Below are 21,348 nucleotides of genomic sequence, written 5' to 3'. Positions count from 1 at the left end.
GGGACTTAAATACGGATTTCATGCACGAGAAAATAGTGCATATTGGATGTGAAGAAGGGAGCAAGTTGCACGTGGGGAAAAAACGCTCCTGATTTAAATGTCACACCTGAACGCTCACATCCTTTTAATTATGTTTGAAATTATGAACATTGCTCAACATCATGAAAATTAAACCTTATTTTCAATAAGCGATCCTGAAAAATATTTGGGGGTGCTTAACTTTTTTCCAGGTGTATAGATGTTATGCATTCATAATTTCTTTCTTTGTCTTACTAATTTTGCTGTAAATATTTGCTGTTTTTATAAAAATAATGATTTGTTTTTGAGTTATTATCATGTCAAGGAGTATAAAGCTATTATTTAGAGATATCTTAGATTATTCAAATCGTATAATAAACTGAAAAATAGTAACACTTAATGTTTATCCATCTCTCTGTTACTTAAATAATATTAACCCCTCTTGCTATGCTGTATTTATTATGATGCATGTACATCCAAGGTATCAGTTTGCTGTGTCTCAAGATTTATTTACCATTACAATAATGCAATATTTAATACTTTACAGTAGAATATTCTTAAGTATAAGAAGTTACTTTGTGTTATGGGTAAAGATTCTACCTTAACAGAACTGGATTAATGTTTCTTTTCCAGGTTATGGAAAAAGCTTATGCTACCAGTATCCAGCTGTGTATTCCCAAGGTGGCATTGCCATTGTGATTTCTCCCCTGATATCTCTGATGGAGGATCAAGTTACAGCTCTTAGGTTAGTTGAATTAGATTATAATAAACCTTTCTTTTTCTTACAGATGTTTCTAAGCAAAACAGATTGTCTTGTTTGCTTATGACTTTAGTATTATCATTATTATATAAAAAACTTGAGATACATTTTTATGGGCAAGTCAGATTTGATATCAATCAGATGTATTAGTTTGAAAATTGAGTTTAAAAATTACATTTAAGAGGAAAATGTATTCTAATATAGGATCACTTGAGATAAACTTGTCATACAGACAAGCAATCTGAAATCTGGTTTATACTTATGAATTAGTATTCAACCAAGATGAGAACTATAACTGGAAATGTTTTTGAATTTATAATATAAAGAAATATTGTTGTGTGTTTAGGGTTTATTATGGAAATATAAAAAATGAAAGTTTTTGATTGGGAGTGAACATTTTCAAATCCATGAAATTGCATAATTTATTTTGTCTACTGACATATGATGTAAAATCGAAAGCTGTGTGTAGATTTGAAAGTTTGTAATTATGTCTCTGGTCTTCATAAATAGTTCTGAATGATTTTTTTCTTGCAAGTTGATATGAAAGAGATAGTCAAACCTTATTTGATGTAGAAGGATAGATAGGATTTCATTAGTTATACTTTAAATCAGCAAACAAAAAAATTCTTATCACAAAGTGAAATTATTTTATTATTAGAATAGAAACAAGTGAATATAATAATATGAAATGGACATGTAAAGCTTTATGGGATTGATTAGCATTAATCTCATTGTCTCATGGCAGGACTTCTATAGTGTATTTTTAAAGACAAGAATTTGCTTGTAATGCAGCAGTATGTAGTTGTAATGCTATTCATTACAATTAAGTTGGTGTGATTTTGAATAGTTTGCATGGGGAGTGTTTAAATGGTTTTTACGAATATCAGTTACAATGTAAATATATATTTGCTTAACTTTATCAAAAATATTTGCATGAATTGAAACTTTCAGGTATGAAACCATCTGTAATTTGATTGATGTTAAACTTTATTTTATAAAAAAACTATATATATATATATATATTAGGTCGTCAAGAAATTAATATCGCTTTTTTTTAGATGAAAAAATCCAAATAACTTGTATATCAAAACAAAACATTTATTAAATGAAATAGTCTCCATTCTTATCTATGATGCTTTTCCATCTTACAATCAGGTTGTTAATGGCCTTATTAAAGAAATCACTTGGCTTTGAAGCAAAAAACATGTTGATGTCCTCTTTAACACCTTACACATTAGCATGCGTTTTCCCATTAAGATGGTGTTGCAGCGCACAAAAAAGTTGGTAATCTTATGGTGCCATATTTGGAGAATATGGTGGCTGGGGGAGAACTTCCCGACCCAACTCTATAATCTTGTGTCACATCAAACATGCCACATTGTTGTGGAGAAGAAGAACATCTTTCCGATTGACAAGTGAAGGGCATTTCTGATGAAGGGCTTGATTTAAATGTTCCAGTTGCTGACTATAGATCTCTGCATTGACAGTTCATTGTGGATTGAGGAGTTGGAAATGAATTACTCCTTTGATATCCCACTAAATGCAAAGCATCATTTCCTGCCGATGGAGTCCAGGTTTTGGGGTCGGAAGTGGTTTTTGTCTAGGACTGATCCATTGTTTATGGCATTTAATATTCTCATAGAGAATCCATTTTTCATCACTGGTAACAATTCTGTCCAAAATTGGTTCACACACATTATGCACCAGAAGAGATGAAGCAACATTCACACGTTGGAAACGATGATCATCAGAGGCACCCAAATACCTTCTTGATGGAGTTTTCACAGATTCTTTAGGTGTTTATGTATTGTTTCATGGGAGACATGCAATTTTAAGGCCATTTCATGAGTTTGTTGCCTTGGGTTAGACTCAACAAGCGTTTTCAGAGCATCAATATCATTTCCAATATGTCGACCCCTGTCATCACAGTTTTTAAGGCTAAAGTCATCTGAACAAAATTTGCTGAACCATCGTTGACACTTAAGAACATTCACAACATTTCCATAAACTTCTTTGATATACTTTGTGACTACAGAGGCATTGTTTCCGTTCTTGTATTCAAACAGCATTACATGCCGAATGTTTGTCTCGTCATGTTCCATCACTATAAGGGATTAGAGTATACTAAACTGTACACATTATACAAGCTACACTAACGTGACATTTAGGCAGTTCGTTTAAGTATTGTACGTGACATTAATTTCTTGATGACCTAATATACATATACATATATATATATATATATATATATATATCAAATTTTTGTTCTGCATTTATTAAAAAAAACTCAGATCATTTTCTGGTATTCAAGTTTACTGATATCCAACAGATAAATCTGAAAGTATGTACAAATTGCAGATACCGGAAATGCTATACGAATAATATATATATATATTTAGTATGGAGAATAAAAGAAAGAATGGCACAAACACAATTGAACAATTAAACAAAATTTTTAGTCATAATTATTTTTCAAAATTTCTGTTTATTATACTGGCTGGCCTCTTTGTCTTGTCATGAATATAGTGGCTACTGGGATTGAGAAAAGTATTTTCTACGTACATCCATATAGCATGAGGACATAATCAAATTCAGACAGAATGTTATTTCAATGCTGCATACATCACTTACTACCCCATATAAGATTTTATAGGGGAGAAAGTGTGTAACGCATACCAATTTCTACAAGTAGCTGTGTCACCCTTTTGGATGGGCTCACCCCTCTTTGGGACTTGGGAATAGGGGACAGATATAAGTCCAAAGTAATATAAATTTTTGGCTTTTGGCATATGCAACCTTTGCTGGAGTAAAAGTATTAGTACCTGTTTACAACCTTTTGACATTTGACTAATTAGAATGTCATACTACATACAGAACATTTGCATGAAAACGTAAAAAAAAATTTACCTTAATATATCTGACTAAAGAAGTTCACGGCAGTATGTCTGCAGATTTATAATGCTAGGAACTTAGTTTCTATACCTGTGGTTGGTGAAATGTATAGCTTATTGTGTAGCTTTATGAGTAACTACAAATAAACAGACTAAAGAAGTTTGAAATTACCTGTGTTCCAATTATTACAATTTTAGGGCTGATCAGCATAAGCAAAATTGAACCATCAAGAGCCATTTCAATTCTCAGAATTATACAAATCTTATTAAAGAAGTTGTTGTATTACCTTTTGAGGGTATTGTAAATGATTCATAAAGAACATCCTTATGCTATTACTTAATATATTTTTTCAATCATACAATTTAAAGATTTTTTAAGATAATTTCTTGGAGCTGAGTACATCTAGTCTTTCAGTAAACACAGTTTAATATCTAATTATTTCAGTGTTTCTTTTTTTTCTTGAAGCCTCTAAGGTCAGCCAGGTTATGGTAAATGACTGCAGATATTAGATTTGTAGTAAACTTTTAAAAGAATGTCTATGTAGAGAAATTTTATAAAATAGTTAGAGCATTTACTAATACATTTTTTCACTTTTTGGATAATAATGTCTCTTCAACCCATTCATTACTTTTTGTTCATGAGTTGAAAATTGTTTTTGTCTAATAGTCATTCATTGTGGAGTTAAATAAATACTGGTGTTCTACATTAAAGCATGCCTCAGAATCAAAACAGTTTATAACTTGAAAGAGGCTGTGCAGAAGTTGTTTAGTTATATGACTTACAAATTAGTATAATGTTATTTAAAAGAGTAGATGTATATAGAATAAGAAATGATAGTTCAATATAAAGATCAAGGAATTACAAGGTAGTATATATGTGGTCTTGGTAGCAGTGTGGCTCAGTGACCTTATGCTTTGGATGATTGTGAGTTCTAGGCTGGCTCATATTGTGCTGTTCTGTCCTTGAGCAAAACACTTCCCACCAGTTTGTTTCGGTCTAACTACCTGTCAATGGCTAATAACTGTTAACTGGGGGATTACTCTGCAAAGGACTGACATCCTGTCCATGTCCCCATTGTTATCTGCTTGTGCCATTTAAGATGCAGTTTAGCACTGGATCGTATGTGCCATCTCATCATGGGAGGGATTTGTTCTTAAACTTTGATGTAAACTCCTGTTTGTATATATGTATAAAAATCATCTTATTACTAATGTTATGTTAGTATTGTTTAACATTACAGGTAATTCAAATTGATAGTGTTAAACCAAGCAACAAAATTAAACTTATGTCTCTCTGGGACCAGTCACTTATATTTACAAACTGGTTCACATCATCTGATATGGTTACACAGTTTGTGAGAAAAATGTTCATTAACATTGGAACAAGGTATATCAACATTCAAACATGCATCATCTTGATTTCTACGTGTTGTCTTGTTCTTTTAAATCATCTAATAGCTATATAGCATTGAATTATCTATAACTGGAAGTTAATTGTTTCTTTTTAAACATAAGTATATGTTGTTTTTTCTAGGAATATAGAACTAAAGATGAATTTACTTATATAAAGCACGTTTAAATAAAAGAACATAGAAACTAGTCATTATAAAGAAACATTCTGTGTTAGTAAAGAAACCATTAATGACTGTATGTTGTAGGTTATCCACAAATCAGATGTATCTGTAAACCAGTTTTTAAAATAAGTAAATTTAATTATGTGGTTCTGAATGGTGAGAGCTTCTTATTCATTGTATAAAGACATTTAGACCTTAATTTGTGCAAAGGAATATTTGTATTCACTGTTAGGTGGCTATTCACTAAAATTAAACATACACCATATTAACAAGACTGGTTAACCCTTCAACTGCTGCAGGAGCAGCTCAGATGCCATTTTCTGACTCACAGATAAAACTGAGTTGCCATCAGTCACAATAAAATGGTAATTATCATCATTCGCATAAAGTTATAGTTATATATGTGCAACTGACGGATGTTTCTATCATTCGCAGCTGAGCCATAGAACGTTAATGACGGAAATATCCGTCATCCGCAGTTAATGGGTTAAGTATATTGACCACAAATCATATGCAGTTGAAGTTGACAACTTTACTATAGCTGAGAATGAAATGTAATTGAAGGACTCTAGAAGGTTTTGTGATTACAAATCTGAAGTCAACCCTCAACCAAAAAACTTAGGTTAGACCCTTTTCCACAAATTGTGAATTTGTTATTTTGATTACATGCAAGTAAGTTACTTCAGGAGCCCTTTTAATTCCAGGGATTTTACAGTGCATTAACTCTTTCAGGTGGCATTCAGTGCATGTCATCGCATTTTATTAAACTACTATTTTATGAATGTATGGAAATAATTTTGGCATCAAATTGTAATTTGTAATTAAAATTTTAATATTATATATTATTTAATTTCTTAATTCAAAAGTAAATGTTGAAATAAAATTGCATTTGTGTGCCACGTGGTATATTGTCTTCTGGTTTTGCCCAACTTACATTCTATGACACCCACAATACAACGTCAATGGTTTTAAACAAATTAGAAATTCAAATTACCAATATTGACAAGCTAGAATATAAAATAAGAATCTCCTTCCTTTTCTGTTTGCAGAGATATCATTATATTTAGAGAATCTACCACAGTGGCTCTGCCCACCACTTCATCTTTTGAAAATATGTGTTTACCTATGCCTACTTCTCTTAATTACATGTTTATAACCAGTCAAAAGCACTCATTTTGAACCACATAATCCTAAAGTATTTATGCAGGGAAGGCTGTTGGAAAGGTTGAAGTGTTATGGTCAAGGTGATATTCTAATCAGAAATGAGATTTATTAGACCCAATACAGCTTAATTAGAAAACCTGATAAATTACAGTGGATTTTTGTGGTATCAGTATAATAATTTATAAATTTTTGTTATTTCAAAATGGACATATAAAATCTACAAACATTAATTATTGTATTTAATTTATGTGCAAAATTTGATGTGCATGTAGGATGCACGAGTACAAAATAATTTTGTAACACTGAAAGTAGTGGAGATCATTGTTTTCTTTATAGTTTTCATTTACTGTTCTGTGTTGTAAAAAATAATTGAAATTTGGAACTTATATGTAAATAGTAATAATATATATACATACGTAATCTATGGTAATGGAAATGTTACTTTATTTTATAAAATACTGGTTCATTAGTACTAAGTCTAAGAAGAGTAAGAGGTCTGTGCTTTGTAGGCCAGTTTTTTGCCATTCGAAACAGTAATGTGAGCTCGTGATTTACAATTTGAGTGATGGGATTATTAGACACGGTTCAAAAGTCAATCAACCTAAGAAAATTAATAAATATAGATAGATGTATACTGTTACAAGCTTTAAGCTATTTAGAATAAACAGTTGTGATTTCCTGTTACAATTTGCTTTCATTTTAGAAAGAAAAAATGGTAATTTAGTATTATTTCTTAATTTTTTATGGTGCTTACAAAGTCAGTGAAATTTGCTGAATGGGTATAGAGTTACGGTAGAGAAAATAACAGATTAAATATAAAGTTTTCTGAAAAAAAGTTTATTTACTAAGGAAGTTTTAGTGATTATGCAAATTAAATTTGAAAATTTTCAGATGAAAAATAGTATTTTTAATCTTAAAATCAAAATTGCTTTGCATGTTGGATAGTCATCTTTCTGAAAGCAAAAGTTCAAAATAAATCTTTAGTTAAAATACTTAACTAAAAAAATCTGATTCTTTGTATACAAAAGCCTTGTAATGTTTAGTGATAGTCTGCAAATTTTTTTGAAAATATGCATATGTTGTCAAAAGTTATAGTGTGACTAATCTCATGGTTACATTGCAACTACCCATAGTCAAAGAGTTAAAGAAATAATTGTATTACTTCTTGAGGATATTGTAAATGATTCATGAATAACAAAGTATTTTCCTTTCTTTTTGTATTAGGCTGAAGCTAGCTTTTTTACTAATATTTAACTTAACGTATAGAATGAGTTTCTCTTTACTTATACTTTGTTTTCCTTTTAAGTACATTTTACTTTATTGTGAAGTTGGTTCACAAACCTTGTTTAAATTTTAGAGTTGCCAATATTGAGGCTTGTTTGCTTGGCTCAGCTCAGAAAGAAAAATCCACTGTCTTAGGAGATTTAATGAGGTGAGTGTATTTTCAAATTTGTTTATCACAAATCAGTAATGGTTCTTTAAAGTTATAACTTCTTACATTGCACACTTGTAGAGGTTAATTAACCATACTTTTATTACACAACTGCACAACAGTTAAACTGCATTAGTAAAACAGCAGTTATTAAGATTACTTGTTATATTATTTTTCTTTATAACATTTCACTGTTATTTTGTGAATGTTTCTGATTGAAAGCTGCTACAATATGGAATCGTTCATTACCTCATTTACTACAAGTGGCCGTCTGTTGAACTCCATCTTACTTTGCTCAATATTCTCAAAAAGTATTTTCCATTTTGAGTATATGAAACTAACAAAATACAAAGTACATTAAAATTTTCAAAATTTGCTAAGAAAGAGGGCCTGTAAAGTGCTTAAATATTTGTAATTTGCTTTTATACTACATTATTAGTGTCTCTTAAAGACTGCAAGCCTACACTGCTGAGCATAAGAGTATATTAATTTGAGAACTTTGGAACCTGGTTGTTTTAAAAATAGCATTGCTATATGATATGACTTCTAGTTGCACTCTGTTTTCACAAATGCAACAAAAACTACAGTTAAAAATATAGTGTATGAAAAAAGTCAAATGTTAGAAGCTAAGTTAATTTGGTTTGTACAGTTTGAAAATTTTTGAAAATTATCAGTAATTTGTTTAGCCATATCAAACATAGATTAGCTTAGCTAGTCCAAATTTAAGTTCTTAAAAGCAAGTATTGTTTACAAACTCTTGATTCCATGAATTGTAACTTTTCTTACTCATTTTATACAGACATGCTTCTATACTAAGAATGATCCAATAATGATTTTTTTGTTTTTCACCTATAGTGGAAAGTACAAGCTTCTGTACATTACACCAGAGTATGCCACAGCAGCTACTGAAGTACTTGATAAGTTGCATTTGAAAGTAGGTTAGTATGAAATACTTTCTGTTCCAACAAAAAATAAAGTTCCAGTGTCCATGATAATTACAGTGTTTGCTGATTGGTTTCATTTATCATCTGTGTCATCCAGTGTCAATCTCAAATTTTTTACAAGGAGGTTTCACAAATGATTTACATTGGAAATTCACTTAAAAAGCTTTTATTTTATTCTTAACCCTCTTGCTATGGACTCAGTCAATTCGACCTAAATCTTGACCCCAAACTGACCTTTAGAGTTTCTATACTATATAAATTTTAACATATTTTGTTTACCTTCACAAAATTTTGCAAGCTTTCAGGAAGCATTACAAGTCTTTTGTAGACAGAAAATCAGAATATTTCATGAAGTATTTTTACTAAACATTTCTCTGTGAATATATAGAGTCAAAGTGTTGTCTGCTCTGAGTGCAAGGTGATTTTCATGTTATGATTAAAAATACTTTTCTTCGTGTTAAAATTGTCAGATTCTTTTTGCATAATCACTAATATCTCCTAAATAAATTTCAAATATTCGTCTTCAGGAAAACTATATCTTATCTGTTATCTTCTCTACCCTAACTATACAGGGTTGGTCAATTTCACAGACTTTGTAACCACCATAAAAAAATATGAAATATATCTAAGCTATCCCTTTTTTTTTTCATTCTAGAATGACTTCAAATTGTAACAGAAAACTAGATTTGTTTATGCTAAATAGCTTAAAGCCAGTAATATTATACATCTGTTTATACTTAAATTTTATTGTTTTATTGCTCTTTGAACTATGTCTAACTAATAATCCTGTCACACAAGTTGTAAGTCATTCAGCAAACATGTAGTTCTCATTACCCTATCGAATTATGTAACAAATGAGCTACTTGCGAGTGTACTTCACGAAAAATTATTATTTTTCTTTGTCTTACCTTATCCAACCTAATAAGTTTCTAATATTTAAATTTTACGTTTATTATAATAAATATAGAACACACATGGAAAAACAAGAAATATAATACTTACCTGGTGTTTTTTTTTTTTGTTTAAGTGAAACTTAACCCTACACTTTTATACTAATGGTACTACTACTACTACTACACAAAATAATTTTCTATTTAGTTAAATAATACATCAACGAACACAGAATAATAACACGTAACTCGTCATTGTGTTTCTCGTTGGAATAAAGTTTGAATTGGAAGCAAAACAGACAGAAAACAATGTAATATGATATGTCATTTAATAGGTTAAGGCTTTGGCTTCCTATTGGTTATGAATAATATAGTATTAAACATTAGAGAGAACTATTGGCAATTTGTGAAACAGATGATGTGATAGTTGGGCATGGCAAGAGGGGTCTTATTTTCAGAGAAAGGTGGTAAATTAATTGGAAAAGAGGGAAGACCTAGAGAACAAATGTTATGATTCTCATATAAGGGGAGATTAGAGGTTTACTTAAATACCTCCTTATAAAAATAAGAAGTTAAAACTAATATAATATTAAAATTTAATTTATCAACTATGTTTAGATGTCAAGTTTATTCATATACAATGATAATAAAATAGTTTAAATTTTGACTGAAACTCTGTAAAAGTTCATGACATGTACACTTTGCCTTACTTGTAGTAAGAGGGTTAGAAAGTAAAACATAAAAAAAAGTAATGAAAATTAATTACATAGTGAAGGTTTCTGCTCAGTTTAGTTAAGTTTCCACATTGAAGTAGATGTTGAACTGGTGAAAAGAACATGTTATTATCCTATTTACTACTAATGGAATATATATGTTACATCATATTAGTAAGGTTATGTTTTGCCTGTTTCTGCATAAGGGAAAGAACTGACCAAAAACTTCAGACAGAATCACTCATTTTCTATGAAAAATACCTATATAGGGAGCCCCAGAAGTAATTAGCATAAGTAATTGCAATAATGATTATTTTTTCCTTTTATGTGATTTGTATGGTATTAGAGATTTTGTTAATAATACATTTATGAATCCACACTTAATATTTGCATAGATAATTTTGAAAAATATAGTTAAAAGGTGATGAGAAACTGGCATTGACCTGATCAGTAATTCTAGATTAAATTTTGTGATTTACCTAGATTAGTCCTGTTAAACATGATAAGTTTTGTTTTCTATTGTTGATTGTAGTTTATTACTTCATGAAAAAAAAGTTATTTGGGTATAATTGTTTCACTGTAGGAATCAGCCTGATTGCTATTGATGAAGCTCACTGTGTCTCTCAGTGGGGTCATGATTTTCGACCATCATTCAGACAGTTGGGTGGGCTTCGAACTCATTTCTCTGAGGTAAGTAATAACCATGTAATAAATGAAAATACAGAAAAGACAGATTTGAGAATATAATAATCCGCTGTCATGTAATGCATAAAGGTAAGGTATTTTTCTTTAGGTTATAGGTCATTTTCATTACCTCTGCAAGCAGCTTGGTCCATTGGACCAGACCTTGGAATTGTAAAGCTATACATAATAGAAAACTGAATTTAGTAAGTTTATCTTCATGAAATTTGGCAAAATTTAAGTAAACATTAAATGTGTTATACAAAAAAAAAAGATGTTTTAATAAAATATTTTTGTTTAAGATTTGTCTGAATTTCCAAAGCATTACTGAGTTAACCTGAGTGAAATTTCACTAAAAGAAGATTTTCATCCTAAGAATAAATATACTTTTTTTTCATCTTGAAGTTTTCAAATCTCATTTTCAAAACCTCTAGAATATCCTAAATGAATATCAAGTGTTGTGTTTTTTCAGTAAAAATTTATATTTTACCCCTTATTTTCTCTACCTTAACATAACATAATAGTTGATTGTCAGGTTTATAAAGAACTCATGAATTTACAGTTGAAAAATATGAAATAAAATAAGTAGTACCATTTTTTCTTCCAAACTCACTGCAGAATTGATCAGAAAGTTTCAAATTTCATTTCTTAACTGTTTCAGCTCTTAACCTTTTCTCATCTTTTTTTCTTTTATAAAATTGTATCCACTGGACAATAATTCTTCTGTTAACGGTCTAAAATAAACATGCCGCTACAATCAGGGTTCAACACAAAAAAAAAAGTAATTTATTCAACTATCACAACACTTAGAAATAAATTGAGCACTTACCAAAACACAGTTGGTAAACATATGCCTGGCTAGGTCTTGACTCTAAAGTTAATAATATAATATAATAGTTAATTTATTCAACTATCACAACACTTAGAAATAAATTGAGCACTTACCAAAACACAGTTGGTAAACATGTGCCTGGCTAGGTCTTGACTCTAAGGTTAATATCATAAATATCAATATTATTTCAAATAATGGAATCAGGAAAAAAGAACCAGAAAGAAAAAATCTCATTCCAAAAAAATATAGGAACACAAAAATACCTTTCAATATTAATAACAATATTGAGTGATAAACAGCAATAATTCACTAACTCTGTTGTTTACTAACTATCTTGTGACTCTCTATCTCTCTCTCTTAGTGAAGCTTCTGGCAGGGTATTCACTGAGTAGGTCAGGAGAATACATCTCATGTGATCATAAGTTCATAAATTTACATAATCTTCTGCTACATTAATGGTATCTGTATGTTACCACTAGGAAAGCTAGTGTCGGTTTGTCACACAAACATATTTACTCAAAATACAAATGATTAATTATAAGGTGATAATGCTTGGAGATGGCCTGAATGGGTAAGGAAGAAAACTTTAATATAAGTCTAACATAACAGCAAATGAACAACGTTTTGTCAAGGTTCTGTCATCATCAGGTACAACCGATAGTTTACTTCATGCCAAACTTTTCCTTGGCCGTAACTTCACTGTCTTCTGCTATTATCTGTCTGCTGTTTCTACTTGTCTCAAACTGTTTAGATGTTTATCACTTAATTGTCTGCCCGCTTCTTAGAAATCTCTATATCTCAACGTCAAAGTATTGCACATGATGATCGAATGTCTCAACATCAATGAATTATAAAAAGAACTTCCTACAATTGTGTGCTTTTAACTCTTAGTATAACAAAAAATAAACAATAATAAAAATACTCACAAAATAAATTAATCACTAATATCTAAACTAAACAGTCTTTTATATCATGACATAAACCTCTCTTCAAGATAAATATTTACAATATTTTTTACTATTTACAAAAACTGTTCTTCTGCTCTAACATTTGCAGTCCCTTTGATAGCTTCAATGCGGAACCTCTAGTTCTGAAGGTACAACACCCACCTGATGATCCTCACACTGTTGATCTTGCACCTCTGAATGTATGCAAGTGGTTGATGGTCTGTCTGGATGATGAACTCCTTCCTGTATAGATAGTTCTGGAACTTTGTAATGGCAAATATGATGGTCAGATATTCTCGTTCAATCAGGGAATAGTTCTTCTCACTATTTAACAGCTTTTTATTTATATATGTTACTGGAAACAGTCCATCTTCATGTTCTTGTAAGAGTACTGCCCCAATTCCAATGTCTGAAGCATCAGCCTGAATAATGAATTGTTTGTTGAAGTCTGGGATTCTAAGAATTGTGGAGCTTCCCTACATGTTCTTTAATTTCTGGAATGCCATCTGGCATGGTTGTTCCCACTTCACCTTGTTGGGTAAGCCTTTCTTGGTCAGGTCAGTCAATGGAGCAGTAATTTCAGTATAATTTGGGATGAATTTCCTGTAGTATCTTACCAACCCCAGGAAGGACCTGACTTGCTGGATGGTCATCTGAGCTGGTGTATCTTGTATGTAGATTATATTTTCCTTTTCAGTTGCTATCTGATGGTCCTCCACTTTATGTCCAACATAATATCCAAAATAGCACTTGGATGGTCTGATGGTGAGGCCTGCTGCCCTCACTTGATGGAACAGCTGTCCAGGTCTCTTCAGGTGGTCTTCCCATCTTGCAATGTGTATCATAATGTCATCCACATAGTGCTCGATGTTGGGGGTGTTGTGCATCCTCCTCTTCATCATGCTGTTGAATGTTGCTGCTGAGTTGACTAACCCAAATGGCATCTGCTTAAATTGGTATCATCCATCTGGTATCACAATTGCTGTTTTTTCTTTATAGATCCTGTATCCATCAGGATTTGCCAATAACCTTTAGTGAGCTTGATCTTTGAAAAGAACCTGGCCCCATCTACTTTTGCCATGATGACCTTTTGGTTACCCATAGGTTCGGAGTCGAACTTCATTACGAGGTTCAGCTTTCGGAAGTCTATGCAGAAACGGTTTCATTCATCCTTCATCTTCACGATTACAACTGATGAACAGTAGGCTGAATTTGAAAGCTCGATGATTCCAGCTTTCAAGATTGCCTCAACTTCCTGCTTTTTCAGGTCTCTCATTACATATGGCATCTGATAGGCCTTCACTTTGACTGGATCCCTGGTTGTTGTCTCGATCTTGTGTTGCACAAGGTCTGTCTTTCCTGGTTTATCTGTGAAGATAACTGCACATTACTGGCACAGTAGGTCTTGTAACACCTTTTTTTGTGCTTGCCAGTCAGTTCTTTGCTGATGTTGACATCTTTATATGTCTCATCTCCACCTAGTGGTCTTAGGTTTAGTAGGTCCTCATCTTCTGAGACAAAGTCACTTTCTTCTGGTTCTGCATCTATAATGGTCACACCTGCAACACCCATCTTTGTTTCAATAGCTGCACCCGTTAGGTCTTTTTCTCTCCCAAAATAATTCAACAGATTGGCATGGTAGATCTTGGTCTTCCCGTTCGCATTCACCTTGAAGTCCATTCTGTTGAGTACTTCCTGTACTTCAAAAGGTCATTTTCATTGCAGGGTGAGTTTGTTGTGGTCTGTGGGCAGCAGAACTAAGATCTTCTGTCTGACCTTGAAATGTTGATCCTTAGCCTTCTTGTCATACAAATGCTTCTGACTGCCTTGAGCTGCATACAAGCTCTGTCGAGCGAGTTGACAGGTCTCCTCCATTCAGTTTCTGAGGTGTAACATGTACTGGTATGTTTTCCTTACTTTTGAGTCTTCTTCTCCTGTTCATAGCTCTTTCAATATTTTTGTCAGACCTCGTACTGTTCTTCCATACAGTAATTCGAAGGGTAAAAATCCTGTATTTGCTTGTGGGACTTCTCGATAAACGAATAATACTGCTTACAAGTACCTATCCCAGTCATGTGATCTCTCTTGGCACATCTTTTTTAGCATACTCTTTTAAAACTCCATTGACTCTCTTGCAAAGTCCATTCCATATAGGATTGTACTTGGTGGTAAAGAGTTGCAAAGTACTGAGGAGTCTGCACAATTCCCGCATCAGTTCTGAAGTAAACTGGGTCTCTTTGTTACTCAGGATTTCCCTGGGCAAGCCTATTCTGCAAAATATCTTCAGGAGGGCTTCTGCTACTCTCTCTGTCTTTGTCAGTTCTATTGCTTCCAGATAACATCTCGCATAGTCAACTACTGTCAGAACATACTGGTTGCCCTTGTGAGGCACAGGCACTAATACTCGATCAAGTCCACAGCAACTCTGCTGAACAGCTCTTCTATGAGAGGCATCTCCCCCAATGGCACTTTGGCTATGTTCCCTATAGGTATTGTCCTTTGGCAGATGTCACATGACCTGCAGAATCTACTCATATCTCCGATGACTCCCAGACAATGGAAATTACTGGTGATTCTGTCTGCCATTTTCTTTGTTTCTGGGTGTCCTCCCATAATTGATTCATGAGCCAACTTCATCACTTGAGTGTGGTATTCTTTTGGTACTATGATCTGTTTAACTTCCCCAGTATAACTGCCTTGATACATTTGGTATAGAACTCCCCCTGGTCCTCTATTCTATAAGTATCTTTTCCCATTGTTTTGTGCTTGACTTTCTCCCAGGCATTGTCCCAAAGTTTCTGCAGTGAAGGTTTTTTTTCTGTGCTTCCTTCAGTTCCTGCAAACCTAAATTTGGGATGTTGCCTTTTGACACTTGCAGGGGCTTGATTTCTTGTTTGCTCTTCATTTACTTGAGCTCTGGTGGTGACAGCAGATGCTTCATCAATTTGCTTTCTGTCTAGTTCTTCCGAATTTCTACTACCTGGTATGTTTCCTTCACCAAGTCATGTATTGGTTTCTTGATACAAGTGGCCTCAAGGTCTCCTACATAATATGAAGTATCCACCTTTATTTTTGCTATGGGGAAACTTTGTCACTATCCCATCAGTTAGTACACACAGGCAGCAGCATCCTTAGTACAGTCACTCTTTTCTTGTTTCTTACCAGCACTGTCTTTGTAAATAGCTCCAGCTGCTTTATGTTGAGGTTTCTGCTGTTATTTGCTGGTAATGGACTTGCACTCCTTTGCAATATGTCCCATTTTATAACAAACCTAGCATCTTGTCTCCCTTCTGTCTGTTAACCTCCTGTCACCTTTGATAAACTCCTGCTTCTGGTCAGCCATTACTGGTTTCAAATTTGACTGGACATTCTTGCACTTTCCAGTTATACTGCCTCCATGGACTTCCATATAGTGTTATCATCTCATCTATGTCTTTTGATGCTCTTATTTAGGAACAGTAACATGTCAGTTGAACACATGGTCATAAACTATTCATGTACTAAGTGCCAGTCCCTCAAAACTGTTTTCACACATGGCCGTGTCAGTCCATCTTGTGAAGTATCGCCATAGATGGGCCACAAACTGAAATATAGTTTCTCCAGTGTCAGGCTTGACTCCTTTGAATTTCTGATGAAAACCTTCTTCAGTAAGTTCATATCATTTCAGTAAAGCCACTTTTAATTTGTAATAATCTATGGCATCTTCTAACATCGTGCCTGCATATACTTATAGGCCTTTTCCTGTGAGAAGTGGGCTGAGATAGACTGCACAGTCACCTTTGTCCCAGTTCTGAGTTTGGGCAAATGATTCATATCTCTTTATGTCATCTTTATGTAAATCAGATTTGGGCAGCTTGCATCGACTGACCCCTGACTCCATTGTCATTCTTGTGTCCTTCTTCCTTCAGTTGGGTGAGTTTTGCTATCTCAATTTGTGCTCTTATTCTCTCTATTTCTAGTCTCTTCTATCTTTCTTTTTCAGTTTGTGCTCTTATTCTTTCTTTCTATTTCCAGTTTCTCCTTTCTCAATTTGTGCTCTTATTCTCTCTATTTCTAGTCTCTCCTTTCTCTCATTCTCTTCTTTCAGTCTTTCTTCCTCTCTTCTCTCTCTAGTTCTTATTGATGTTTAACAAATTCTCATAGTTTGCTGCCTTTTAACTCAAGATGAGACCCTCTTTCTACCCATTTATCAAAATCACCTGACATGGTTGTATAGTGTAATGGTAATCTGTACACAATTTTCGTTACTATCACAGTTGTGCATATATAGGCCTACTTTTTTCCACTGTCATTCACATTTTCTTCTATCGCCATTTACCACTGTATAATCCTGGGTGTGGCTCACCAACTGTCAATATTTAAGATATAATTATTTTACCAGTTGTCAAAATAAAATACTTTTTCTTATACTTCTTAACAGTATAAATATATATACTGTGTTGTTGATGGGCCTAGGATCCTTCTACAGTAGGTGTCTTGACTTGTTAGCAATAAATTAAATGATAAATGAACAGTATGCACTTCACTTGTTTTCAAAACAAGATATATATTTGGAACAGATTAACCCTTTCATTACGGGCTGGGTGGATTCCGCCCAGCTCATGACCAGGAAAGTATCTATGAGAGTAATTGTACTATAATTTTTGAAAATGTACACAAGTCTTTACAAAATTTTGCAGATTAATAGTAAACATTACAAATATTTCATACACAAATTATCTTGTTTTTTTTTAATTATATTTTAAGATTTTTTTATTAAAGATTTGCTCGTGAATTTTTTCTTTCAGAATTTGACTCTACAGTATACAAAGTAATTTTAATCTTAAGATTAAAAATACTTTTCCTTAACTTATTCCTTTGTCAAGTTTCATATGCGTAATCTCTATATCCTTCTAGATAATCATTAAACGTTTTTTTAAATGAAACTATATTTAATCTGTTATTTTATCAATGTTAACTCTGTATGGTGTTGATCGATTTGACCGACCTCGTAACCATCATAAAAATTATGAAATATATCTAAATTACCTTTTTGTTCTAGAATAAATGCAAATTGTAATAGGAAACCACAAATGTTTATTCTAAATAGCTTAAATCTTTTTACAGTATAAATCTATTTATATTTATTAATTTTTATTTTATTGACCTTTGAACCGTGTCTGACTAAAAATAACCTGTCAGAAATTGAAAATTACATGGTTTTTGTACATTGATATGACCCTATTGAACAGTGTAATGCAGAAGCTTCTGCCATGTATACCTCATGAAGGATTTTATTATTTTTCTTTCATTATCTTGCCTAACAACTTTCTATTTTTATTATTTTAATTACTTTAATAATAATAAAAAGCTCATAATTAAATATCAAACATTTTTATTTTCAATAAAGCTTTATATTTTATTTATTTTTTGTACTTTAACATTATACTTATTTCTCCAGGTTGTAGGTAAGTAATCAAAGTATAACGAAAATAAAGGTTGCAAAATAAAATGTACAGTATTGTTAGTAGTGATTACAAAATTTCAAAGTACTTATGGTCAGAGTTTACGCTCTCACCTTTTCACACTTATTTTCTGTAGTTATTTTATTGCAAGTAGATGAGTTAGAAACTAGAAAAAACAAAATGAATTCTACTCTGTTCTTTTCAGTACGGACAGTAAAGTTCCAAGTAAATCTCTTGAGAGTTTCTTCTGATCTTTTTACACCTATTTCCTATTGTTATTCTACTGTTAGCGGCTGAAGTAGAAACCTGCCGAATATAAAGCACTGAATCACTATTCCTTTTTAGGTGTTATCGTACTTTGACACTGTCAATATCAAATAAGTTATTGTGGCGCAATTCCCAGAATTTTCCCTGCTTTGAAAACACAGTGGAGTAGGATTTATCATCTTGTTGACAGTATAATGGTTACAACGACAATTGTCTAAGGCATTATAAAATGTTTATGACTTTGTAGAAAGTCTGGGCCAATCCAAAAAGTCAAAAAACAGAAGTATCCTACAGAAACTATTTGGATCTCTGCTCTGAGAACACAGTGGGATAGAATTTGCCGGCTTCTTTACAATACAGTGGTTGCAACAAGAATTGTCTAAAGTACTTTATAAAAGTAAGAAAAAATATTTATGATATGACTCTGTACAAAGTATAAAGTTGTATCCTATCCAGTAAACTTGCTAGTTATCTTACTTTGTGGTCACGATTTAGCATTGGTATAGGTGCAAATGTGTGTAATTCTTACAGACATCCTGTTTCTGATATTACCATGCTTCCACAGTAACCAATAAATATGTAGTTTCCAGTAATATAAATACAGCTCATTTTGGTTGGGCTAGTATTCTTGGCTTAGCCTTCTTCACCGTAACTTAAGAAACAAATTATTCACCAGCAAACTGCAAGTTCAACCGGGTGTTTATGTAAAAATGTTCCTTTTCATGTGTTAAGATCAGTTGATCAGGGATAAATTTATTTCTTAGACTTTCACAAATTACATAATTAAACTTTTCCTGAATTACCAAGTCTTTAGTTTTGTATAATTTGTTTTTATTCTACCTTAATATAAATGAGTAGAAAATAACACAAGTTCTTACTTTGTAAAATACTGTAACATATTGGCTACCATACACTACATATGTTTTCAAATAAATACCGAAATGTCAATCATTTGTCTTCATACATAAAACAGTAAATAAAAAATAATTGGAAAACAATGATCTCTACTACTTAAGATGCTATGAAGTCCTTGTTTGCACTTGTGAGCCATATTTGCTAAGCCTTGTCCAAATTCACATGTGGAGATGGAAAATATTAATTTTTGTAGACTTTTTATAAGCATTTTGGAATACAAAAAAATTATAAATTACCAGACTAATACCCCTCAAATCCACTGTAATTTACCAGGCTTTCTAACTAAATTGTATTTGGGTCTAAAAATATATAATTTCTATTTACAAAATAGTATTGATAGCAATACTTCAAACTTTCCAATAATATAAGAGCATTTTTCTCGTAAATAACTTAGGAAGACTGACAGAATTATGTAAAATAAATAATAGCTTTCAATGGATTATAAAGGTATTGGTATATAAAAATAGGCATAGATAAGTAAGTCTTCTCAAATGTTAAAGTGATGGGTGGAGCCAATATCATGGGTTTGCTAAATATCTTGGTATCTTAGCAAATAGAAAAGGTAGGAGGTTCTTATTTTATATTCTAGCTTGCCAATATTGAACATTTGAGTTTCTAATTCATACAAAACTATAGATGTTATATTGTGGACATCATAAATTGTAATCTGACCAAACCCAGAAGGCCACGTACCACGTGACACATAGAAATCAATATTTAGTGCTTTTTTTTTTATTTGTTTCAAATTAAGAAACTAACTAATGTATAATACTAAAATTTTAATTATAATCTACAATTTGATACCAAACTTATTGACATACGTTTATAAAATAATAGCTAAATCAAATGTTGAATGTAAATTTACAAACGTGATGACATGCTCTCTGACCCCTACCCATCTTGACTAGCTGCCTTCCCTCTAGTCTTACACTGCTAAATTAGAGATGGCTAATGCAGATAGCCCTCGGGTAGCTTTGTGCAAAATTCAAACCAAACCAATCTTCTTCATCTCTCTCGATGCTCAAAAATAATGAAAAATCACATAAATCAGCATTTGCTGAACTTTCATCACTGCTGCGTTATATCTTCTCTGAAAATTTTTTAATCATCATTTGTTTTACAGTTTCTTTACCAGCAATCGAGTTAATCCAAATCAGTATAAATTATGGGTGAAAATGCAGCTTCAAAACACTTCTCAATTCTTGAAATTAAAGTATTAACAAAATGGCTTGCAAGTCTGGAGTAGTTTATAAGAAAAGTCTTTCAGTTTTGTCAAACATGTGGTAAGTGTTGGCAGAAGTAGTCTCACATAGGCCTTAGTTTCACTTTGAAGTAAATCCAACACACGTACTGTAGGTTTCATGGTGATTACATCACACACTTTAATGACTGAACCCTCTCTCTTCATTATTATGCTTTTCCTATGAATGAATGCATCATACATCGAATTCCACTGTGTAGCTCATGGAACAACAAAATGTTCACTAAGTTCTCGTTGTATAAGGTCAGTTGCTAAGGAGCTATAGCTCTGTTTGTTCCAAAGCTTCTGGGTCTTTGCAAATGCCTGTTGAAACACTTTCTTGAATATACTGTCACTCAAAGCCTTTCATACATCACTGGTTGCTAATAAGTTAAGTGTATATGCTGCACATCGAAGATGCTTGGGGAGAAAGCAAACCTCACTGGACTCTGTCTCACTACGGACAGTATCATAAATTCTGTGGAAGTTTATCTCATTTTCTTGTTCTTCATCACTTGACTCGAATGTGCTTTGCTCTGCTGTGGGAACCCGCATCACTAATTGAAGGTTCAACCCTTGATTCAGTGGAGATCCTGCAAAAAGAAATAGTAAAGTATAAAAACACTGAGTCGGAGA

The 21,348-nt window shown here is 32.4% G+C and overlaps 1 protein-coding gene across 1 annotated transcript in view; it reads left to right on the top strand.

Annotated features, from left to right (window-relative positions):
- LOC106457546 (ATP-dependent DNA helicase RecQ-like) overlaps positions 1–21,348 on the top strand; it is an 86,410-nt gene that overhangs the window by 28,700 nt on the left and 36,362 nt on the right. Inside the window, exons 7-10 of the mRNA XM_013916978.2 lie at positions 652–763; positions 7,765–7,839; positions 8,695–8,777; positions 10,970–11,076. Coding sequence (XP_013772432.1) covers positions 652–763; positions 7,765–7,839; positions 8,695–8,777; positions 10,970–11,076 — 377 coding nt within the window. The remainder of the gene's footprint in view (positions 1–651; positions 764–7,764; positions 7,840–8,694; positions 8,778–10,969; positions 11,077–21,348) is intronic.

Source organism: Limulus polyphemus, unplaced genomic scaffold, assembly GCF_000517525.1.
Source record: "Limulus polyphemus unplaced genomic scaffold, Limulus_polyphemus-2.1.2 Scaffold344, whole genome shotgun sequence".
In the NCBI taxonomy this organism is placed as follows: Eukaryota; Metazoa; Arthropoda; class Merostomata; order Xiphosura; family Limulidae; genus Limulus; species Limulus polyphemus.
This window is presented reverse-complemented; position numbering and strand designations above follow the sequence as displayed.